General features: G+C 35.2%; 1 protein-coding gene across 2 annotated transcripts in view; it reads right to left on the bottom strand.

Moving 5' to 3' along the window:
* Positions 1–22,964, bottom strand: part of Edil3 (EGF like repeats and discoidin domains 3) — a 474,094-nt gene that overhangs the window by 18,315 nt on the left and 432,815 nt on the right. For both annotated transcript variants that reach the window (XM_021208208.2, XM_029544049.1), the window contains one exon: positions 14,734–14,889. In XM_021208208.2, the coding sequence (XP_021063867.1) occupies positions 14,734–14,889 (156 nt within the window). The remainder of the gene's footprint in view (positions 1–14,733; positions 14,890–22,964) is intronic.

Raw genomic sequence — 22,964 nt, 5'->3', positions numbered from 1 at the left:
TACAAATAAATTGAATGGCTCTTAGTCAATTCATGAGTGCCTCACGATTAAGTGGCCTCATGTTTGTGCCTGTGGCCGGCCTGTCATCCTTTATAGTCTTTTATTTCCATCACCCAGAATGCTGTTCTCTCTACAGCTGTAATTACACAAGGTGCTATTAACCTTTCTTACCTTTATCTCACTGGCCCCGTGTCCTGCTCTCTGTGTCCCTTCCTGCTCTTTAAGCTTTCTCCAGCTCAGATGAGAGAGCATTAACTTCAGCTGGAGAGGTCCTTGGTGCTCCTGTGAGACACAAGGCTTGGAACAGCTTCCCAATATATTCAGCTGTCTGTTTGCATTTGGATTTGCATCTTGTCTTCTATGCTGTTCCTGACCCTGGACCTTCTTTTCAAATATGCTTCTGAGGACTGAGTCCTTATCATGGCTTTCCATATGCTAACAATATAACCGTGTGCTAGCTTACAAATTCAAATTTGGTTAACTAGCTGATCACTTTACCTTCCATTAGGAAAAATTATATCTAAATACCCATTTTCACTCTGCTGAATCATATCCTCTATTTGTAGATATTCCTCTATATTTGTACCCCTCTTAGTTATAATCTTTAGATAAATGACAGGTATTGTACAAGTATGAGGAGTATGCCTTTAAAAGCTACAAACGTAGATATGATATAGAAGTCTATAAGATCTATATTTAGACAATATAGTGATATTGAGTATACATCAGCTATAATTTAGCTGACACTGGTCATAGAGGCAGGCCATAAGTCAGAACGAAATGTTGATATCTAATGTTTGACAAATCCCAAAGTCAACATTGATCTAGTCTAACATTATGTCTGGCAGAATGCCAATTTTTGTCAAAATGCCCAAAAATGATCTTGACATGAGATGCCACAGTCTTTGCCTTCACCAACCTGGCAGTGTGAGCCTGCCTGTATATCTGTGTGCCCAATTCCAAATGGCCTGCATCCTAATCTGTGTATTGACCTGTGCCTCTGTATATGTGAGCAATATGAGCTGGCGTGTGCCTCATGGCATCTGTCTGTCTTGAGGCTTCTGTGCTGCTGAATATGTATGGGTTTTCTGTTTGTAGATTCTCAATCTCTTCAATGTCCAAGCATCCTGTTCTCTCCTCCTCTTCTGTATTCAAAGCTTAAACCTCACAATACATTACTTGCATTTGACTTTTAGTATATACAGTTCAACAGACTACCTATCTCCTATTTTTGTGTTATGGCTTCCTTATCATAACCCAGAATATAATTGTATGAGAATATCCTGCCTTGGGAGGAGACTCGGAAATTAGATATGATTCATTATTTTATTTTAAAAAGACAAGAGAGAATATTTGTTCATTGTGTTGGGAAGTGCTATTTATCAATCAGAAAGTATAACTTTCCAGATGTTAAAACATCTAGTATCTTAATCTTGAAGTTTCCAGCATGTTAAAAGTCAGAAATAAAGTTCTACTTTGTATAATCTCACCAAATAATGAGACATGTTGTTTGTGTCTTTGTTTGTTTATTCATTGAGTTTGCTTATATAGACATGTCTCAGCATGTAATCTAGGCTGATCTGGAAATATGCAGGACTTGCTGACTAGGCAGTAGTTGTAATTTTTCAGTCTAATATGCAACTGATGGTTTTACAGGCGTGATCTATCATGATTACATGATATGTTCTTTCGAAAGCCCAGACAGATTAAGACTCATAGATTTCATGTTTACACTAATTATTTTATCACTGCCTGCTATTGGCATTTAGACAGTTTTGATGAACCTAGTTAACAATACAAGTGCATTTATTTAAAAATATTTGTTCTATGCCATCATTATTGACAGTAACATGAAGGCATGGTGTTTGCAATTAGCTGCAATTATACATCCCTTAGCAAAAATTTTTAATGTAATCTAAAGCTAAAGAAGTACCAGCTCGTCACTATTCTTTAAATTCAGTCAAAATAGAGACATTCTCAAGAAAGTATTCAAGGGTGAAAATCCAGCAACTGTTGTCTGTTGGTTGAAGGACAAATGCATACAGGTTGTTGTTATGATTATGCTGGTTAGTAAATTATAAGCTGTAGATTCTCTTCCAATAACGATGGCTTTAACAGCACTGAGTACTTAGGTTTCCAGTACTAGGCATAATTTACCTCTTACTGAGCAAGTCTTAAGTCCAATTAAACAGCTGTGGGTTACCTCCAAAGTATGTGTGCCACTATTGAACCCTTAGGGTACAACGAACTGGCATATCGTTCAATGATGTAGTTCATAGACATCATATCTGGGTAGGAAACCACTATAGAAAATCACAACCAATCAAAATCAAGAAGTATGGATCACAGTACCAGTATTTGCATCTATAAAACACTCCTCCTCTCCTGTATTCAAAGCTTAAACCTCACAATACATTACTTACATTTGACTTTTAGTATATACAGTTCAACAGATTACCTATCTCTTATTTTTGTGTTATGTCTTCCTTATCCTAACCCAGAAGATAATGGTATGAGAATATCGTGCCTTGGGAGGAGGCACATATACCTAAGGCTCAGAGAACATTATGGAAAAGGGGTCATAAAGATTATAAAAGCCAGAGGATCAGAAAGTTTGCTGTGGGATTTTGTCCCCTAAAACCAGCAAAAGCTACACTCATAACAACTCAATATGACTTCTCAAGCCTGAACTAAGCAACGATGATACCAATGGACATACCAAACTAGACAGGGAAAAGCCAAGGATGCTTCACACTACACAAAGAATTATGCACATCTGAGGACAGCACAGAATGGGAGAGGTGCTCTTCCCAGGGAAAAGTACACCAATTGCTTGTACAGTGCCAAATTGTCAGCCTTAGAAACATAAGTACAAGTAACATTATTTGGAACTACCAGGTTATATTTAGGAGAAATATATATATATATATATATATATATATATATATATATATATATATATATATATCTCACATATATGTACACATACATATACAAATGCTATAGTAATTAGTTAAAAAGTCCATGAGTCTGAAAGAGAGCAATGAAGGGTATAAGAGTTGTTTAAAAGGGAAGGGTAAAATGTAATATAATAATATAATGATTTCAAAAGGTATAAATAACTTTCACATTTATATGAATACAGGAATCTCTATATTATTCACTTTAACACCTGTATGTGGTAAGGTCCTTGGATTTTTCTCAGTTTCAGGTCAACTGAACACAGGAGAGGGAACTTCAACTGAGAAAATTTCCCTACTAGACAGGCCTGTGGGCAAGACCCTGTTGCATTTTCTTGATTGATGACTGATGGGATGGACCAAGTTTACTGTGGGTGGTACTATCCCTAGGAAGGTAGTCCTGGATTTTATAAGAAAGCAGACTGAACAAGGCTTGAGGATCAAGGCAGCAAGCAGCACCCTGCCATGACTTCTGCATCAGCTTTTGCTTCTCAGTTTCTTCCCTGAGTTCCTGCCCTGCCTGCCTTCAATAACGGACAGTGATGTGGAAATGTAAGCAAAATAAATCCTTTTATCCCCAAGCTGCCTTTTAGTTATGGTGTTTTATCACAGCAATAGACAGTGATGCTAAGGCAAGCCCTAATGTTGAATTATTGCAAAGAATAAAGCAGGTATGTTTCTGAACAATTGGTTCCAGATGGTGTGTATTTAAATAGCAATGTCCTTACTTTTAAATAAAGCTTAAACTCTATCATTGTCTCCTTAACTCTAGTTTCAATTAAGTCCTTCTGCAAACATCCCAGCGAGTAATGTGAAAGGTGACAGAGGGTGGCTTTCCATCAGGTGGTGGGATAATTTATCATTGAAATCCAAGACGTTGTGTGTAGTCATCTTCTCAGAAATTGCTTTCAGAAAGAAACATTTTTTTTCCTTTCCATTCAACCTTATATGAAATAGTGTCAGCGACTGACTCTGAGGCACTAATAGCTGTAATGGTCAAGTGCTCAGTAGACAGACTGTTTCTCTGATAGAACAAATCACTCCCTAGTGCACCCTGGCTCATTTTCTTTCCTGATTAGCACAAATTTCATTCTCTTTATTTTTGAATAAGTATACATGTATACATGTTTGTGTGTTTTTCCTTGTACAAGTATACATGTTGTATATGTGCTTACATGTGCTTGTGTGTCAATATGCACATGTAGAGGCCAGAGGCTAATGTTTAATATCTTTCTCTATTGCTCTTACATTATTATTACCATTATTATTTATTGACACAGTCTCTCATCTAAACTGGAGCTCACCAATTTGGCTTAACTAATTAACCACAAGTCCTTTCTTCTCTCACCCTGAGAAAGACTTTTTCATTCCAGGCACTGGGGATGGAGCACATACTGAGGGAATACCCAACCTATGAGCTGCCCAACTTGAGACCCATGCAATGGACAAGCACTAATCTGTAACACTATTAATGTTAACCTGTTATGCTTGCAAATAGGAGCATATTGTCCTCTGAGAGGCTCCATCCTGCAGCTGACTCAGTCAGATATAGATACCCACAGGCAAATAGTGGATGGAGCATGGGCACTCTTATGGAAGACTAGGGGGAAGGTTTCTCGGTCCAGAAGAGGAAGACCAACAGAGTCAACCAACCTGGAGCCTTGGGGCTCTCAGAGACTGAACCACCAAAGAACATGCACCGGCTGTACCTAGGCTTCTCACTCATTTGTAGGAGATATGCGGCTTGGCCTTCATGTGGGTCCTGAAAAACTGGAATGGGGGGCTATCACAAAAGCTGTTGCGTGTATGTGGGATATGTTCTTCTAGCTGGGCTGCTGTGTCTGGCCTCAGTGAGAAGAAGTGTCTAGCCTAGCAGAGACCAAAGTGCCAGGGTGAGAAAGATATTCAGGGGGCCCTCAGCTACTCATTTGAGACGGCAGTGGGGGTGGGGGGGAAGAGGGGAATGGGAAAAGGATTGAGGGACAGGTGATGGGGAGAAAGGCAGGATGTAAAGTGAATAAGTAAAAACATTACATTTGATTAAAAAATAAACTCTGCATAAACGTGAAAAAAATGCATTCCTATCACATTTCAAAGTGATAGCCTAGCCATTTTTTTTTTTCCTGCTGACTCCTGTTTTACTATGAACTCGGTTTGAGGGGTTCAAACTTTCCAATTTAATTTCAGTTCCTTGATAGTGATTCCTTCAGGAGGTACAGCAGGAGGTTCTGTGGCATTTGCTATCTTGTTGAAGTGGAATACATCCTTCAGATCAGACCATGGAGACCTTGTAGTGAGCTTTAGGTATGTTAACACTGTTATCATTATTATATTTTTATTTACAGATTTTTGTGTGCATGTCACTGTACATGTGCAAAGATCAACTTGCCAATAGGCAGCCCTTGCTTTCCACAGTATCAGCGCCAAGGATTGAATTCAGGTCATGGGTTTTTGTTGATAAGAACTTTTATATGCTAAATTATGCTACTGGACCAGTCATTGCTATTTCCATATAAATGTTGGAAAAGGAATGCAGTTGAGACCCAAGATTCCTATTGTCTACGAGAAAGTCATCAACTTTTGAAACTCATGGTATGTTCAGGGAACCTACTTGAATTTAATCTAGCAGACAATTCGCTTAGCCTCATTTTAATTTTTCAAAATATGCTGATGAGATAAAATGTTTTGCATTTTTCCTCATTATAAATGATCTTTGCTCACTATAAAATGCTCAGATACAGTCTTCTAGCAAATGACTGAATGAATACAAATGTGACACCTTCAAGGAGCTTTGTAAAAGCAATGTTTATTTGCCAATTGTAACTGTCTTCTTGGAGGCTTATTGCTGAATAAGCTCACCCTTTCTAGTTCTCTCTGAACTCTGGCCAGCTGGCTCAACTCATCTGTTTTTGCCTCAAACTCCTCTACATGCTGACTGATTCAATCTGGCTTCTCTCACCTTCTTACTGAATTGCTCTGCTTGTCCTCAAACTAACTCTGGCAGTTCTTAAGATCTAGATAAAATATTAAGGCCTAGATAGAATGTTAAGGCCTAGGTAACAGATACCTGGATAGCCTGCTATTATAAAGAAACTTTTCATATGTTTCTGCGGCTACTAGGAAACTTTATAATGCTAAGATTGAATACATATTCTGTTATCTTCTGTGCCCTTGGAAACCAATTATGATAAAAGTCAATAGAAATGTTTTTAATTGTTACCACAATAAGCTTGGACTCAAACCTACCACACAAGAGAATTTCCTGTGCCATAGCTTTTATGTTATAAGCTGCCTCTGTGGTGGAGCCACATAAGAGTGACATCTGCCTGCACTAATATAAGAAACTATTTGGATTAAGACTTCCATTTTGAGTAGTGGTGCAGTAAGCTTAAGCTTCCAAGACCTGTCTGGGAACGGACATCCTACTTAGCAGGAAGAAACATGTATGTGGGTAACTGATATCCTGTTTGACAAGTTAAGACATGGATGTTAGACAAATCCCATCCTCTTAAACAAGTTAGGACATGAATATTAGACAAGGCAAGTTCCCTCCACAGCTTTTCTCATATTGCTTGAATACCCCAACCCATTGGAGCAGAATAAATTTACAACAAAGACATGTTCCTAAGGGCATCCCCGATCCCTAAATCCTGGTTGGTGAAATAATTTGACACAGGTGTTTCTGGATTTGGGGCATTAAAACCCTGTAGGATCTTAACTTGAGGTCATGGTTCGGTTCCTAAATCTGGACAATGGTCCTGGTCGACCAGTACTGGGGCATAAGGTCAATAGACTATCTCTGTCTGAAAGAGATAGTGTGTTTATATGGTTTGTGAGGCAATTCCTGGAGTCCTACAGCAATTTGTTCCAATCTTCTGACTCCTTTTTATTGTCTGGCTTCATCTGCCTAAGCTGACCTACACTGAACTGCATGAACTTACAAAGGAACTCAACTCCACTGCACTGTACTCACTGTAGTGATCCCGATTGTCCTCCATCTTAGTCAGGGTTTCTATTCCTGCACAATATCATGACCAAGAAGCAAGTTGGGGAGGAAAGGGTTTATTCAGCTTATATTTCCATACTGCTGTTGATCACCAAAGGATGCAGGACTGGAACTCAAGCAGGTCAGAAAGCAGGAGCTGATGCAGAAGCCATAGAGGGATGTTCTTACTTGCTTGCCTCCACTGACTTGCTCAGTCCACTCTCTTATAGAACCCAAGACTACCAGCCCTGAGATGGCACCACCCACAAGGGGCCCTCCCCCCTTGATCACTAGTTGAGAAAATGCCCACAGCTGGATCTCATGGAGGCATTTCCCCAACTGAAGCTCCTTTCTCTGTGATAACTCCAGCTGTGTCAAGTTGACACAAAGCTAGCCAGTACATCCTCCCTCCCTGTGCTGTTCTTTTTCCTGTGGTGTTCTTCTGAGATTTGGGCATGTTCTATCTCTGACTCATTCTTTCAGATCTTTCTTAGATTCCTCACTTTGTATGATCCTCAATTAGATGTCACTTTTAAACATGGCTTTTTTCCTTCTACCAACTAATCTTATCTTAAAAGTATTTACTGAGGCTGTATCTGTATTCCAGGCAGATCACATAGACTTAGAAGGTCTTTGGATGTGATTAGAGCAGTTAGGTTGACAGATTCACATTCCTCTACACAGCTTTCACTTTTAAGTTGTGTTCCTAATTTTCTAGTTTTATTATTTCAGTCTAAATTAGGTTTACTAACTTAACTCTTTATAAGGGAATTTGTGAGCCTATTAAAAAAATTCTTCAGAAACAAGAAAATCATATTAATATCCACCAACTAGTTTGAGGCCAAAATTCTAAGGATGACAATGTATTTCCTTCGGAGTACCAAAAGCTACATTTAATTTAATTTTAATTTTCATTCAGAGGTAATTAGAATGATCCTTCCATCATTTGTTTACTTGTATTAATTATGTTCTCTATAAACACTGACTTTCAGATATAACTTTCATATTTTCTGAGGCAGGGGCCATGAGGTTTCTTTCTTTGTTTTTTCTTTTTGTTTCTTTCATTTCTTCTCTTTTTTTTTTTTTCTTGTTCCTGTCCCACACCCCCCATTTTAATAGTTTCACTCTGTAGTTCATGCCTACCTTGAAATGGCACTGTTTCTAAGCTGATTGTAGATTCGTGGTCCTCCTGGATTATTTTCTTGGAACTAGACTTAAAGGCATGAATCAGCAGATGGGCTGTATTTTCAATAGACATTCCCATGAGTGTGATGATCAGACATCTTCATATCTCAACTACTGAATATGAAAGTTTACCAACATAAGTGGTAAGAGATGCTTTGTCCATTTATTGAACAATATGTGTCTTTCTTCCTAAAGGATCCACCCAGCTTCTAAAAACAGATTTTAGCTGAGTATGTTTACCCTTATAACCTAGCAACTGAGACATAGCCCATCCCAACTGAAATTCCAGTCAACCAGGCAGAGGAAGACAGCTACCAAAACAAAAATACATAAAACAAATATCAAATGCTGCCAACCAAATTATATCTGTTGCAACATCTTTTTTTTCTGCCTAAAAATATAAGCTTTTATCATGGTAGCAGTGGGACAGTTTGAACCATTTGCTTTTGTGTTTGGAATATTCCCAGCTCTTGCTTGTGGTTTTGTAGAATTTTCATATAGTTTTAAGAAAAAGTCTTGTTTTATAACTCAGGATAATCTGGACCTTGCTGCCTATTTCAAACTGACCTGTGATGTGCAATTGGTCTTCCTCAGAATCCTTGTTAAGGTAATATTCAGAAATGGGTCACCTCACTCTGAGTCTATTTCCTTGTCAAGAAAATCTTGTAAAATTGAATTAGTATTTACCTTGTTTACCTTGTTGTTTCATCTTTAGGCTTCTTTTAACTCTATCTAAAAAAGTGTCAAGGAAGATAAAAACTTTCCTCTCTAACTTTCTCTATTTAGCAGAAATGAAAAATGTCACTGGAAGCACATAGCATATTTCTCCTTTTCTGTGTTCAATGTAAATTCAATATGATACCTATTTCTACTTTTTCTATTCAGAGGGGAAAATGTGGCATAGTTGGCTTATGTCATTGTTTGCAGAAGTATTTCTGATATAGTTTTGATAAATAAAGATTTATTGAAACACACACACACACATAACAGATTTTAAGAAATTTTTCTGTTTTGAAAGTTTCTGAGAAATTTTTCATTCTTTGTCACAGTTTTAAAACACTTGATTATTTCAAGGATGAAGAGGACACAAAATGTGACAGCTTTTCTTCCTCAAAGCTCCTGTGGTATAAATTCACATGCCAACACTATGAAATTATGATTAGTCTACTGAATAAGGGAACTTATTTTTTAACTTTTAATACTTCCATATATGAACTCTTCCTAAAATTCATTATTGTTTTGGTTTGGTTCTTTCCTCCAAAATTAAATATTAAAAGTGCCTGTCAAGTTTTGTAGTTTTCCTGCTAAACATAGTAAAACTGCACCCCAACAGTGTGAAACAAATATCACCTTCATAAGAGTTAGGGAACATTTGACTTTCAAATAAAAAAAAAAATAGCTGAATCCATGTTGTGAAGAAAGTGAAAAGCTAGTTCAGTGTTAGGAAACACTGTGTACTGGAAAAAAGGACTGTAAGAATGTGTTGACTATCTGAGTGTGTCATCACAGGCTCAGTTAGACAGGATGAACACTGAATACTGTTAGCACACAGAACTGTGGATGGAAATTGGCGTTGTCGTAATAAGAACAGGTCATCCCTTTGCCATCTGTTGAGTTTTGGTACTTCCATATACATAGGTAGGTGAGGATATTTATATGTACATTCAGATACTGCTATATGCACATATATTTTTTCGCAAGTTTTGTAAAGATCTATTATTTAATGACATAAAAACAGACAGGACATTTATATATTTTTAGAATTTCATTTATACCATTTATGGAAAAACAGTGTTGTTACCACTTGGTGATTGTTTTTCTAACATAATCTTGCTGAAGAAGGCCAGCATAGGAGCTAGTTTAGCTTGGGATCCCTGTAAACCCGGCTCCTTCACCTGCATATGCCATGGACACTAGTTCTCTGCTTAATGTTATATGACTCTCCCAATAATTGTACCCAGCAACCTCAGAACCTCTTAATACCTTACCTGCTTATTTCCATATGGAAAAATAGGGTAAATTCCCTCAACTTTGTTAACAATCAGATTTAGAGTGTTTCTATCAAGTATGTTCCAAAGGAATATGAATAATAGAAGGACCAGTCTGGACTGAACTAGTTTTGCATGCACACTCAATAAGGCAAAACTGTCCTATAATAAGCTTTTATGGATGCTCCATAATTTAGCATTTTATATCTATGTATAATTGAACATACATATAATTAAGATGAGATGTATCATGAGGGTACCTGAGCAATAGAAACTTGACAGCATGATCTAGTCTGTCACACTAGACAGAAAATTACTAACTACTCCCTACTTGCTAAGTAATTCTGCCTCCTTTAGAATTCAAGAACATCACTCTGGGTTTCTAAGGTTATGGAGCTTTGTTGCAAAACTATGCGAGCTCGTATTCTTGATTCTTTGGACAAGGAACCAGGAACCTGGATAAAGCCGAACATTGCACCATTGTGTCTGTATCCACAATGGACTTTCAAATTGGCTTCTCCAAATCTGTTAAAGCAAACCATCAAGGAGGTCAAAGGAATCAAAAGCAATTAAAAGTGTCTCTCTCTATATATATTTCCATTCAAAATGTGCATCTATGAATATCCTACAGTAAGTATTTGTTCTAAAATATGTAATGTGTCTATTTACTGTGGCAAAAACTTAAGCTTGGTTTCTTATTTGTTAATATTGAAGAGTTCTTATGAAACATAGGCATACAAAAATATGTAAAGAATGTAAAGAATCAACTAGAAATGGCTTACTCAAACTCAGAAAAAAACACTGGTGTGATGTGTTGGGTGCTGGAAGAGCACATTGACATTTGTATCTATTATTTGTATAAAGAGAGGTACAATATCTAGAACAATTATCATATATACAGAAATTATTTTCAAATTTGTCAAAAGCAAACAATTTGCTTGACTTACATTTATTATACATACTGTCTTGTTTGTGCAAATATGTGAAGAAAATGGTATTATGGCAAAGAGAAATAGGAAAACCCATAATTATATAAGTGTTTAAATGTCTACAACATAATTTTTGTATTTGTTTTGTTGGATACTATTCTATGTAAGGATGTATAATGCCCTTTAGTTGCATTCTCTCTATTATACACACACACATATATATATAATTGGTCCTAAAGTATTAGTTTGTAATAAATAATAAATGCATATTAAGCTTTTAAACTGTAAAAGTTGTAATATTTTAAACGAACTACCAGATTTAATTCTAAAACTATCAATGAAGGATTTATAATTTGTAAATGGTTTAATTTTATATAAATATTTCATATAATATATTTTTATCATAGTTCCCTACTTTCGCCAGATCTTCCTCACTTTCTTATGCATATAAGTTTATGTTTATGTACTTTGAGGTTATAGAAGCTCAAGGCAGGCCCTGCGTCACTTTCTTTTTCTGCTGTCTGCTTATCCATATGTAGAACTTAACTTACTTCTCCAGCACCACATCTGCCTGTATAACACCATGCTTCCTCTCATGACAATGATGAACTAAACCTCTCAAGTATAAGCCCAGCCCCAGTGAAATGTTTTCCTTCATAGAGAAGCTGTGGTCATGGTGTCTCTTCACAGCAATTAAGACGCTAACATGAACACTATTAATAACAATGATAATAATGGTACTTAAATGTTTTTATATCTAAAAATCCATTTTATTTTGTTTAGAGAGTTAAGAGTATGAGGTTTTACATTAATTTTAAATTAGGTTTTGATAATTGAAATGAATGACAAATTCCCATACATTGTATAAAATAACAAAAATATTTTAAACAAGGGATTAGATAAAGGAGAATCACTAAAATTTCAAACTTGCTCAAATGACGAAATAAATAAAAGATGCAATAAATAGGGAAAAATACTTAAATGATTAGTTTAAAGTCATTTATATCACTAGTCATACCAAATGCCATGGCTTGAAAGCTAATTTTTTCTGTTTTGTTTTCAAACTGCAATTAGATTGAACTTAAAAAACACACTAGACACAGTAGAGTTTCATGTCAAAGAAATTATAAATAAGTAAAATGTATATGCCTTACATGGAGGCAATGTTTTCAAATGCTGAAGCATCTCTATCAATGACCAATTAAACATATTTCAGAGTAAAACTATTATATGATGCAAATGTTACTTAATTTATAAATGACAATGAGGCCTTGTTTGTGCAAATATGTGAAGAAAACGGTATTATGGCAAAGAGAAATAGGAAAACCCATAAGCATAATGATAGTGATATTCCTCTCAGTAACAGATAGTCAGCTTACGAAACACCAGGAGGATACAGAAACCTTGAATAACATTATCCAGCAACTAAATGGAAAGTATTTGCATATGTTTCAGACTGAGATAATAAGATCAAGCGTGTTCATTAGCAAATGCCTAGTCTATCAGCAAAACAATTTAAAATATTCAAATATAAGCATTAATTTACATTGTAAATGTAAATAGAGATAAATGTTTCAACAAATGACTGGTTGCTTGTTCTTTTGTTTTAGATTTAATGTTTTAAACAGTCTCATATGTAACCAGTCTAGCCCTGAACTTCTGCCACCTTTCTTGCCTCAGTTTCCTTAGGGCTGAGATGGTATCCATGCACCACCATGTCTTGCTGACTATGAGGATTTCAGTGTTATTGATTTTAGTACCTATTTGAAATAGTTTAAAAGATGCCCCTGTCTTATAACTGATTTAAAGACCTTATAAAGTTTAAAGAATGAATTACAAAATTTAAACCTCCATTTTATGCTGCATAAAACTCTACCCACCAAAGTGCCAATAAATCCCGAAAGGGGTTTAGATTGATGTTTGTAAATACTTGTTACAAAATTTTGTTTATAGCTCATAAAATAAATATGACAACATTTCTAAAAAAACTGTTCAATATGTGTTTGATCTTGGATACCACTGATTATAACATATACCACTAGCTCACACTGTTGAATGAAAGAGCAGTTGTTCTCAACTAAAATGTAAGTTAGATGGGTGGGGAGGTAAAGAGGATCTGGAAAAGAAAGCCTGATGAGAAATATTGCATGGACTTTTTTGTTCCATAAAAATATAGACCTGATACATTTCTCTATAAAGCATGTGAATGACAGTTTACCAACTTCTGATATTTTAAAGTGTAAAACGTGTGTGTTCTGAATTGTTAAATGGCACATTCACAGATATGAAAATTCAAACAGGTGTGGGTTTTTCAAATTAGAACTTAAAACTCTTTCCATTCGGTGAGCTTGTTTGAACTGAACTCAAACTAGTATCTCACTGAAATATCCTTCCTAGTCTATAGGTAACTGGGCAGATTTATAAATTCTCTGCCTTGACCATTTAAGTAAGAAACCTAATCTCAAGGTTTTGTGGTTCACAATATGACAATAGCAAGAATACAAAGACATTATCTAATATAAAAAGTTACAAACACTTGAAACATGTGAGTTTCTTAAACTTTTCTCCAACCTTTGATCTAAGCATTTCTATCCATGTCTTGTGAAAAGCTCTTTGTATAAATGACACTGAGTAATAACTCAATTCAATGACTTTGGGCCAATAGAGGCTGTATTATAATACATGGCCAGAACTATAAACAAATCTCAAAGCCTTATTTTTTTCCAGAGTTCCACAGAAATTGATACCATTTACTAAATGGAGTGTTTAAGAAGACTAGAAGTGTTCCAGGACAGCCAAAGCTACACAGAGAAACCCTGTCTTGAAAAACCAAAAAAAAAAAAAAAAAAAAAAAAAGAAGACTAGAAGTTAAGAAATAGGAATTTCATATTTAAGGAGGTACATGGTGTATGGAGTATAAAAACATAATTTATTTAAAAATTTTTAAATTTCCAAATTATAATGTGTTCAGGCAAACTTAGCAGAGATCTGTTGTATTTGGATGGCCTAACATACTACTCAAAATTTGTCTATTTCTAAAGTTCCTATTTGTCCTTAACTATTGTAGAGTAGTTACCCACTGAAATATTTTTTCCCACTTGAATGTTTCTTCTAATTTCACCTACTCATTCATAGTATTTCTCTTAACAGGCATTTTATGCCTCTTAATTATGATAAAATTATGTGTCTCTTCTAATTTTATAAGATATAAAATAAAATTTAAATACCCATATCTAGGGCATTTTCTGGAAGAAATTTACTAGTAAATCTATTTGCTTTTTATAGGATTCACTATCACATATTCTTATTTAACACGATTTATTGTATACTTTGCCATTATTTTTAGAATAAATTCAGAATTGCTTGGAGATTTTTTCTTACTGGTTGTTTGCTAATATATTATGATTCCCCGTTTTATATTTTAATGGATTTGTATGTGTATTTCTTTTGTTTGTTTGTTTGTTTCTTTCATTTCCTTTTTGTTATGTTTCTGTACTTATTTGCATGTTTTGTTCTCTAAAGAGGGAAAGAAGAGCCATATAATTGTGTGAGTGGGGAAGTGGGGAACATCCAAGAAGAGTTGCAAAATAGGAAAACTATGATTGGAATACATTACATAAATTTTTTTCATTAAAAAAATAAATAGAGTCCAACTCTTTACTCCATAAGGCACATGAATAATTTACCTTATCTTTTCTCTGTTTTTCATCCTGGTACACCATCCAGTGTTCTCCATCATTGCTGTAAGCTAGTTTGTATGACCCCACAAACTGCACGTGACCAAAATCTTTAGCTCCTTGTGTAATGATGCCTGTCACCTTGGTAGGGACAAGAAGATCAACCTAAAAAGAGAAGAGAACATTCCTTAAATGCCATAACTTGACCTATTGTAAATCTGCAAATCTCTTGAACTCAAGAAATTAAAAACCATATATGCTAAGTGAAAAAAAAATCTCCTGGTCATTTGTACTTTGCAAGAGATGACTGGATATATCAATGCATTATATTTAGATTTTGCAGTCAGGTGTCTAGTCCAAAATGTCTTGGACAATCATGCTAACCATCTTAGAATAAAGTGATGGTTAGTTTAGCTCACTAGTTCTGCCTATATTTAATTATTTCACCTATATTGCAACCATCTGACACTGAGTTTGAACATTTGTGCTCATAATGTAATGTATGTACTAATTGGTCAAAAACAAAATACATCACAGAGAGCTATACAAACAGTATTTATTATTAGATAATTTAATGTTAAATAAGATTCTCACTGAATTTTGTGAATTATGTTCAATTCAGGAATACATAATATATTAATAGCAATTGTTGTACTCTGAAAATCTCCTTTCAGAAAATTATAATCCCAAATAATTTGAGAATGAAATCACGTGTTCAAACTGAAGGACATACATAAGGGCAACTGAAAAAAAAAAAAGAAAAAAATAAGGATTAAAAATATGAAAGTCTAACTGTAGGGTCTGAGCTGTTATACTTTGTTTTCTTACAAAAAAGTGAATGAAAACTAAACTATTACATATTAAAATTATCAAAATATAAATGAAATCCAGGGGCTAGGAATGGTTTTCATTAAACAACATAGCATAACTAAACTATTACATATTAAAATTATCAAAATATAAATGAAATCCAGGGGCTAGGAATGGTTTTCATTAAACAACATAGCATAAAACAGTCACAGAAACTCCCCTACCTATTTTTAAACTCATTCTTAACCTTTATACATCTTGCAATGCTAAGAAAAACTAAAGCTAGAAACTTTCTTTTCTTGGCACACTTTTGAAGTCACCTTTGCCTTTACTTGTGGTCCTTGATCTATAACTTCCCTCCTTGCCTGTGCAAAGCACTGTTTTTCAGCTATTTCCTGTGACTAAGTTCCACGATACATCCTTGATGTTATCTCTAACCACCATGATCCCATGAGTGACCTCAGTGCTTTCAAACACTGTATTCCTTTGTTCCCATTTCAAGTCTTCTCTCCTAAGAGATTGTAAAATAACCCCAAATAGATGGCCATAGGTCAGATATATGTAGTGACTGACAACAGCTAGCTGGGGTATATAAATAGCATATTTGGTGACAAAAATATCTATCAAAATATGTGAAATTATTTCTAAATGTTATACTTTGAGACTACACAAGCACACACACACGTGCACACACACACACACACACACATGCAGCATTTATACAATGTATATGTGAGTGAGTGTATTTAAATTTATATGTAGTTTTCTCATTTGAGTGATCCATTAAAGATAGTAAGCTAAATATAAATGATTGATGAAGATAAAAGAGTGCCTTTGCCAGTTTGTGAATGTTCATGAAAATATTTCAGAACGAAATATTATCAGTGTGTAATGTCATCTAAAATGCCACATTAGTGAAGCAAGAATGTTGAAGGGCAAACATGCTATCCTGGGAACGGATACTGCTCATATTGTCCAGGAGTGTTCCTGGGCACCACACACTTGGTACTTTGATTAGCCACACAATATATTTTCTCTTTACAAATGATATACCTAGAAAAGTCACAAAAGCATCACATATTCCAATGGCAAACAGTAAATAAAGAACCTGAGATTCTTTGTTATTTCTCCGCCCCACCCCACCCCCAAGGCTTACATGAATTCTCCAATCAGTACATCATACTTTCATCCAAAATGCCAATTATTTTATCTTTTTATTTCTGGGACTAATGGACAGTTTGGAAGGGATCACTACACTCATTACATAGATAAATAAAGAGAAACAAAAACAATACTGAATTCACATTAGGAGAATTCTGTGAATTTTCACTCTGCTCTTCAGCTGACTCAGCTTAAAAATATGGGTAGCTTTTACCATTATATATCCAAATCTAATTGCTCAGAGACACGTGGTCAAAGCCTGCTGTTAATTTTAATGTTCTTCATTCTGTTGACATTGAAAACTGGTAAAAGGAATGAAGTTCCAGACATGAGCCGCTGTGTACCTTCACAGGCTGCAAACACACAGGAATGCGATGGCTCAGGGAACTGAACCACTTAGCATTGATTCTAGGGCCTGAAATGTCTGGATCCTCAGCTCAGATGTGAGAAGGAATCCCCCCAGCATGGTTTTCTTTGGTGATTCCTACTGTCATCTTGGTTTCCTGAGGAGTGGAGAGGTGTTTTCTCTTAAATTGTACGTCTTGGCTCTTGCCAACAGATATGTTTTTCACCCACTCTAGCTGCTCCGTTTCTCTAGCTCTTTTTTTTTTTTTTTTTTTTCCTTTTTAATCTAGAAATGTTTTTCGTTTCTCTTCCAGTTAAGCAAGTTTCTGTACTTAAACAGGCAGCATAGACAGCAATCTGTTTTAACCTGGACTTTATCCCAAAATTCCCTGCATTAAATTTAGAATACCAGCTCTAAGAAGGCTTCTTTCAGTACAAAAATAATTTTGACTTAGATGTAAAATGAGCTTGTTGAAACAGGACACATACAGAACTTATCCAAAGCAAGACACAGAGAATTCTGTCCAGTATCTTGGGTTCTCATGTAAATCTGAGTTAAAGGGGAACTAAAGAATTTTTAGACTAAACACTATTCCAGTGGACCTCACCTCCTGAGGTTTCACTAGAAAAGGACAGATTATTGAGAGCACTGGACTGGCTCAGGGCGTGACATTTGACATAGTTCACTAGACTTATGTCTGAATCTGACTGACACAAACCTGTCATGTAACAAGTTTTTAGTAAAAGTCTTGTTAGTTTTAACTGGAGCTGTTGCCTTAGTCAGTCCCATGAAGAGGAGCAAACCTATGGCCAAGAAAGCCATTGTGTGACCTTCCAGAAAATGCTATCTGACTTAATGTGGTGCTTTCTATATGACATAATATTTTTGGTAAAGGAAATGAAGTATAGTAGTTGTAGCAAATAGATCACCAGCACAAGCAACCAACTAATAATTATTTCATGTATCAAAACTCAATTTTAAGAGTTTGTGACTCTCCCACAGCTGGAAGTGATGGTTCCTTACTGAATAGGTGTTCTTTTCTTTCTTTCTCAGTCTCTTTGTCAGAAAACTTAAATGAACTGCTGTCTGGGGCTTTATGAAAATGAAATAAGTGTGCATCTAAGCACACAAATAATATAATAGAATGAGTAGTATGAAGGACATTAATTAGAAAATCAGACAAAGGTGAGAAAACAATTGAATACTCTGTCAGAACCTTGATAGAAGGCTATAGAAGTAGGGGAATGGATGTCTAGAGTTGCCTGTATATAAACATACACATACAGTAAACATAAATGAAAGAAAGGGCCATGGATTTGAAGGATTACAGGGAAGGGTTCATGGAAGGGCTTAAAGGGAGGAAAGAAAGGAAGAAATATAATTATATTATAATCTCAAAAATAAAGTATAAAATTTTATTTATAACATGAAAAAGTGAGTTGATGTCCATTTAGAGCATATGTTCAGAACATATACAAAGATAATCATTTCTTCTTAAAATAGTGAGAGAAAATTTTATATAAAGTTTTTATTTAACAGAAGTAACACAAACAACTTTTATTACATGTTTTGCATCACTTTTTAACTATTCTTTTGTACATAATATAAATGTAGTATAAACCTGTTACATTGAAATGTTTAGGTTTTCTATATATTCAGTAGAAATATACTTTCTCCATAGGTTATTAAGCCACTGTTGGTTAGATCTATGAATGCACATATTTTCATTCACATATATTGTGGACAAAATATTTAGAAAAACTTTGTTTTCAGTAGCAGTAGGATGTTATACATACGGGACAGGTGTAGTGGGGCTACACAGTTGTCCTTATGAATACTTTTGTTGCCTAGATGTTGAACCACACAATTTTATATAACGTCAGCTAGGCTGAGGGTACACAATAACTCCTACTTGCATTTGAACAATGTTGTTATATGTTGACTGTTTTTTGTTTGTTTGTTTTTTAGTGGGAACACAGGTCAATTTTTGTGTTATTTTATGATTTACTTTCAGTATCTGATTTGATTTTACTATTTTAAGGTTTAGAACCCTTAAACAAAGTGTATGCCTGGTAATATATGAAATCTAGAAATGATTATTATACTCTCTGTAGTGGAATGGTTAATTTCAAATGTAGCTTTAACCATTTAAAATGGAAGTTGATTTTCTTATATTTTAACAAGAACATTTGAGTAATAAAATCCGATGCATGGTGTTAGAAGCTTTCTGCGTGTACTTTTATGATTGCAGGACATCTGGCATGTAGCAACGTACCAAATACCCAGTTCTCATCTGTCCTGGACTCAAGTTAGAGAAAATTCTACATTTAACAGCTACATTCAATTACAAGATACAGAGAGATGTATGTCAGCTTGAATTTTACTCCCCTCCCCCCACACACTTGCTGTCAGCTTATAATGGTTAACTTTCTAAAATGATGAATTTAGAATCACGAAAATTGTTTGACTTAATATTTTAAGTTAATAATATAGGTAGCTTGGTGATTAAGAGTATGTTGGAGTTAACCATTTAATTTTTAATAATCTTTTCATGGTAAAAATAATTGTGTGCTGAATAACAATATGAAGGAGATAAAAGCAACTTTGACTCCCAGGTGCAGTTGATCCATCTTTTTGTCTATGTTTGTGTTTCTGAAGAATTTTAATTTTTGGCATTAAAATAAAACTTTATAGATGATTTTTAAATTATTAAATATCTATCTGTTTATTATTTTTCATTCATTAATTAATTTATTCATTTTATGCCTGATTAGAGTCCCCCTCTCCTCCCAAATATTAAATATTATTTTTAAACATAAGTCCAATTTGCCTTTTACTGTGATAAATAACAAAACCCAAAATAACTTGAGGAAGGAAAAGATTTATTTAGATTTCAGATTAAAGTCCATCAATAAGGGAAGCTAGGACAGGAACTCAAAGCAGGAATCTGGGGCTAGAATTGAAGTAGAGACTATGGAGGAGTGTTGCTCATTGAATTCTTCCTGGTTCCCACTTGGCTACATTTCTTGTAGAGTCCAAGCCTACCTGCCTAGGAAGATACTGCCAAAGAGGGCTGAGCCTTCCCAAACTACATAGCAATAAGGAAAATTCCTTACATACAAGCCAACAAACCTATGTGAGAGAGGGAATTTCTCAGCCAATGGTCTGTCTTCCCAAATGGCGCTGTGTTTTGTCAAGTTGACATTAATGCTAGCCTTGACATTACATGCCCGAAGTTGCTTATATCTTTGATTCATCAACAGGTATGCAAACAATTGATTTACTGTTCTTATCTCCTCACTGCTAAAGTTTTAACTTATAGTAATTTAAGACAAACCTTTTTCATTTGGAATTCCATGATAGTCATGTATAAGAACAAATTCCATGATAGTCATGTATAAGAACAAATGTGTTCTGCTCTTCAATATTTCCACTAAAGTCAACCTTTTCAGAAAATTCCATTGTTCTTGTCATTTAGTCACAAGTCAAATTTTAAAATTAGCACCAATATACCGTTTGTGAAAATAATGGTATCAAGGAAAACATAAGAAGAATGTACTTGCAGTGAGCGCTAATTGTACTAACTGAAGTTAACACTGTTTATTCTTTATTCTTTTGTTTTTTATATAATTCCTGCATCAAAATATTTTTGTATGCTTAGTTCACAGTGTACATGCAGCTTTTTCATTTTGTATATTGTATGTTTGTATCATGGGTGTTTTGCATATAATAGTTATGGTAATGATAATAATAACAATAATAAAATAAGTTTAATAAGTTGTGGTGGCTATATTATATTCTTTATTATCAATACATGCTTTATGAAAATTATTTTATCAGTTCCTCTTGATAGTCATTTGTCTGCAGTTCTTTTATCCACAGACAGAATATATGCTAAGCTCCATTTATGTTTCATTGTTCATTGCTGTTCTGTTTCTTTACAGACAGAAAGAACCTGCTATTAGAATCACAGCATGCATTGTTTCAATTTTCTCCACAATTATAGGCTTTCATCCTTTGTAAAAGTATTTCCCTCTACTGTTCACAAAATCTCTCTTGTAGAAATGCTTATGTTTATGATATCCCCAATAAAGAGAGAATATTCAATTTAATGTCCTGAAATAGGACTGAATAACATTTTATTTTCATTTTCCTACATGTACAGTCTAACATTATAAAGATTATCCTCTTTAATGCCCTATTAAAGATCTTCTGCTTTGATATTATGTCTAGTATTTATATTTTCCATAAGATGATCATGTGCTTTTATTTTATATCTGACAATATCTTGCTTAGGATTTTTATTGCTCTGAAGAGACACTATGACCATGGCAACCATTATAAATAAAAATATGAACCGAATCCAAGAACACATCAAAACGATCATCCATCATGACCAAGTAGGTTTCATCCCAGGGATGCAGGGATGGTTTAATATATGGAAATCCATCAATGTAATTCACTACATAAAAAAACTCAAAGACAAAAACCACATGATCATTTCCTTAGATGCTGAGAAAGCATTTGACAAAATCCAAAACCCCTTCATGAAAAAAGTCTTGGAAGGATCAGGAATTCAAGGTCCCTACCTAAACATAATAAAAGCAATCTACAGCAAACCAGTAGCCAACATCAAAGTAAATGGAGAGAAGCTCGAAGCAATCCCACTAAAATCAGGGACTAGATAAGGCTGCCCACTCTCTCCCTACCTATTCAACATAGCAGATGAAGTCCTAGCCAGAGCAATTAAACAACAAAAGGAGATCAAGGGGATATAAATTGGTAAGGAAGAAGTCAAAATATCATTACTTGCAGATGATATGATGGTATACATAAGTGACCCTAAAAAGTCCACCAGAGAACTCCTAAATCTGATAAACAGTTTCAGTGCAGTAGTTGGATATAAAATTAACTCAAATCAGTAGCCTTCCTCTACACGAAGGATAAACAGGCTGAGAAAGAAATGAGGGAAACAACACCCTTCATAATAGTCACAAATAATATGAAATACCTTGGTGTGACTCTAACTAAGGAAGTGAAAGATCTGTATGATAAGAACTTCAAGTCTCTGAAGAAAGAAATTGAAGAAGATCTCAGAAGGTGGAAAGATCTCCCATGATCATGGATTGATAGGATTAACATAGTCAAAATGGCCATCCTGCTAAAAGCAATCTATAGATTCAATGCAATCCCCATCAAAATCCCAACCCATTTTATCACTGAGTTAGAAAGGGCAATTTGCTGTCTCTTGTGAAGCTATGCCAGTGCCTGGCAAACACAGAAGTGGATGCTCACAATCAACTATTGGATGGAACACAGGGCTCCCAATGGAGGAGCTAGGTTAAGTACCCAAGGAACTGAAGGGGTCTGCAACCCTATAGGTAGAACAACAATATGAACTAACCAGCACCCCCAGAGCTCATGTCTCTAGCTGCATATGTAGCAGAAGATGGCCTATTCGGCCATCATTGGTAAGAGAGGCCCCTCAGTCTTGCAAACTTTATATGCCCCAGTACAGGGGAACATCAGGGCCAAGAAGGGGGGAGTTGGCAGGTAGGTGAGCAGGGAGGGGAGGGTATAGGGGACTTTGGGGATAGCATTTAAAATGTAAATGAAGTAAATATCTAATAAAAATTGGAAAAAGGGGTACAGCGACAGACAAGTAGATCAATGGAATAGAATTGAAGACCCAGAAATGAATCTACACACCTATGTTCACTTGATCTTTGACAAGGGAGCTAAAACCATCCAGTGGAAAAGTGACAGCATTTTTAACAAATGTTGCTGGCACAACTGGCAGTTATCATGTAGAAGAATGGGAACGGATCCATTCTTATCTCCTTGTACTAAGGTCAAGTCTAAGTGGATCAAAGGCCTCTACATAAAACCAGAGACACTGAAATTTATAGAGGAGAAAGTGGGG

Source organism: Mus pahari, chromosome 11 (genome assembly GCF_900095145.1).
Source record: "Mus pahari chromosome 11, PAHARI_EIJ_v1.1, whole genome shotgun sequence".
NCBI lineage: Eukaryota > Metazoa > Chordata > Mammalia > Rodentia > Muridae > Mus > Mus pahari.
The sequence above is the reverse complement of the archived record's forward strand: the minus strand, read 5'-3'. Positions and strand labels throughout refer to the sequence as shown.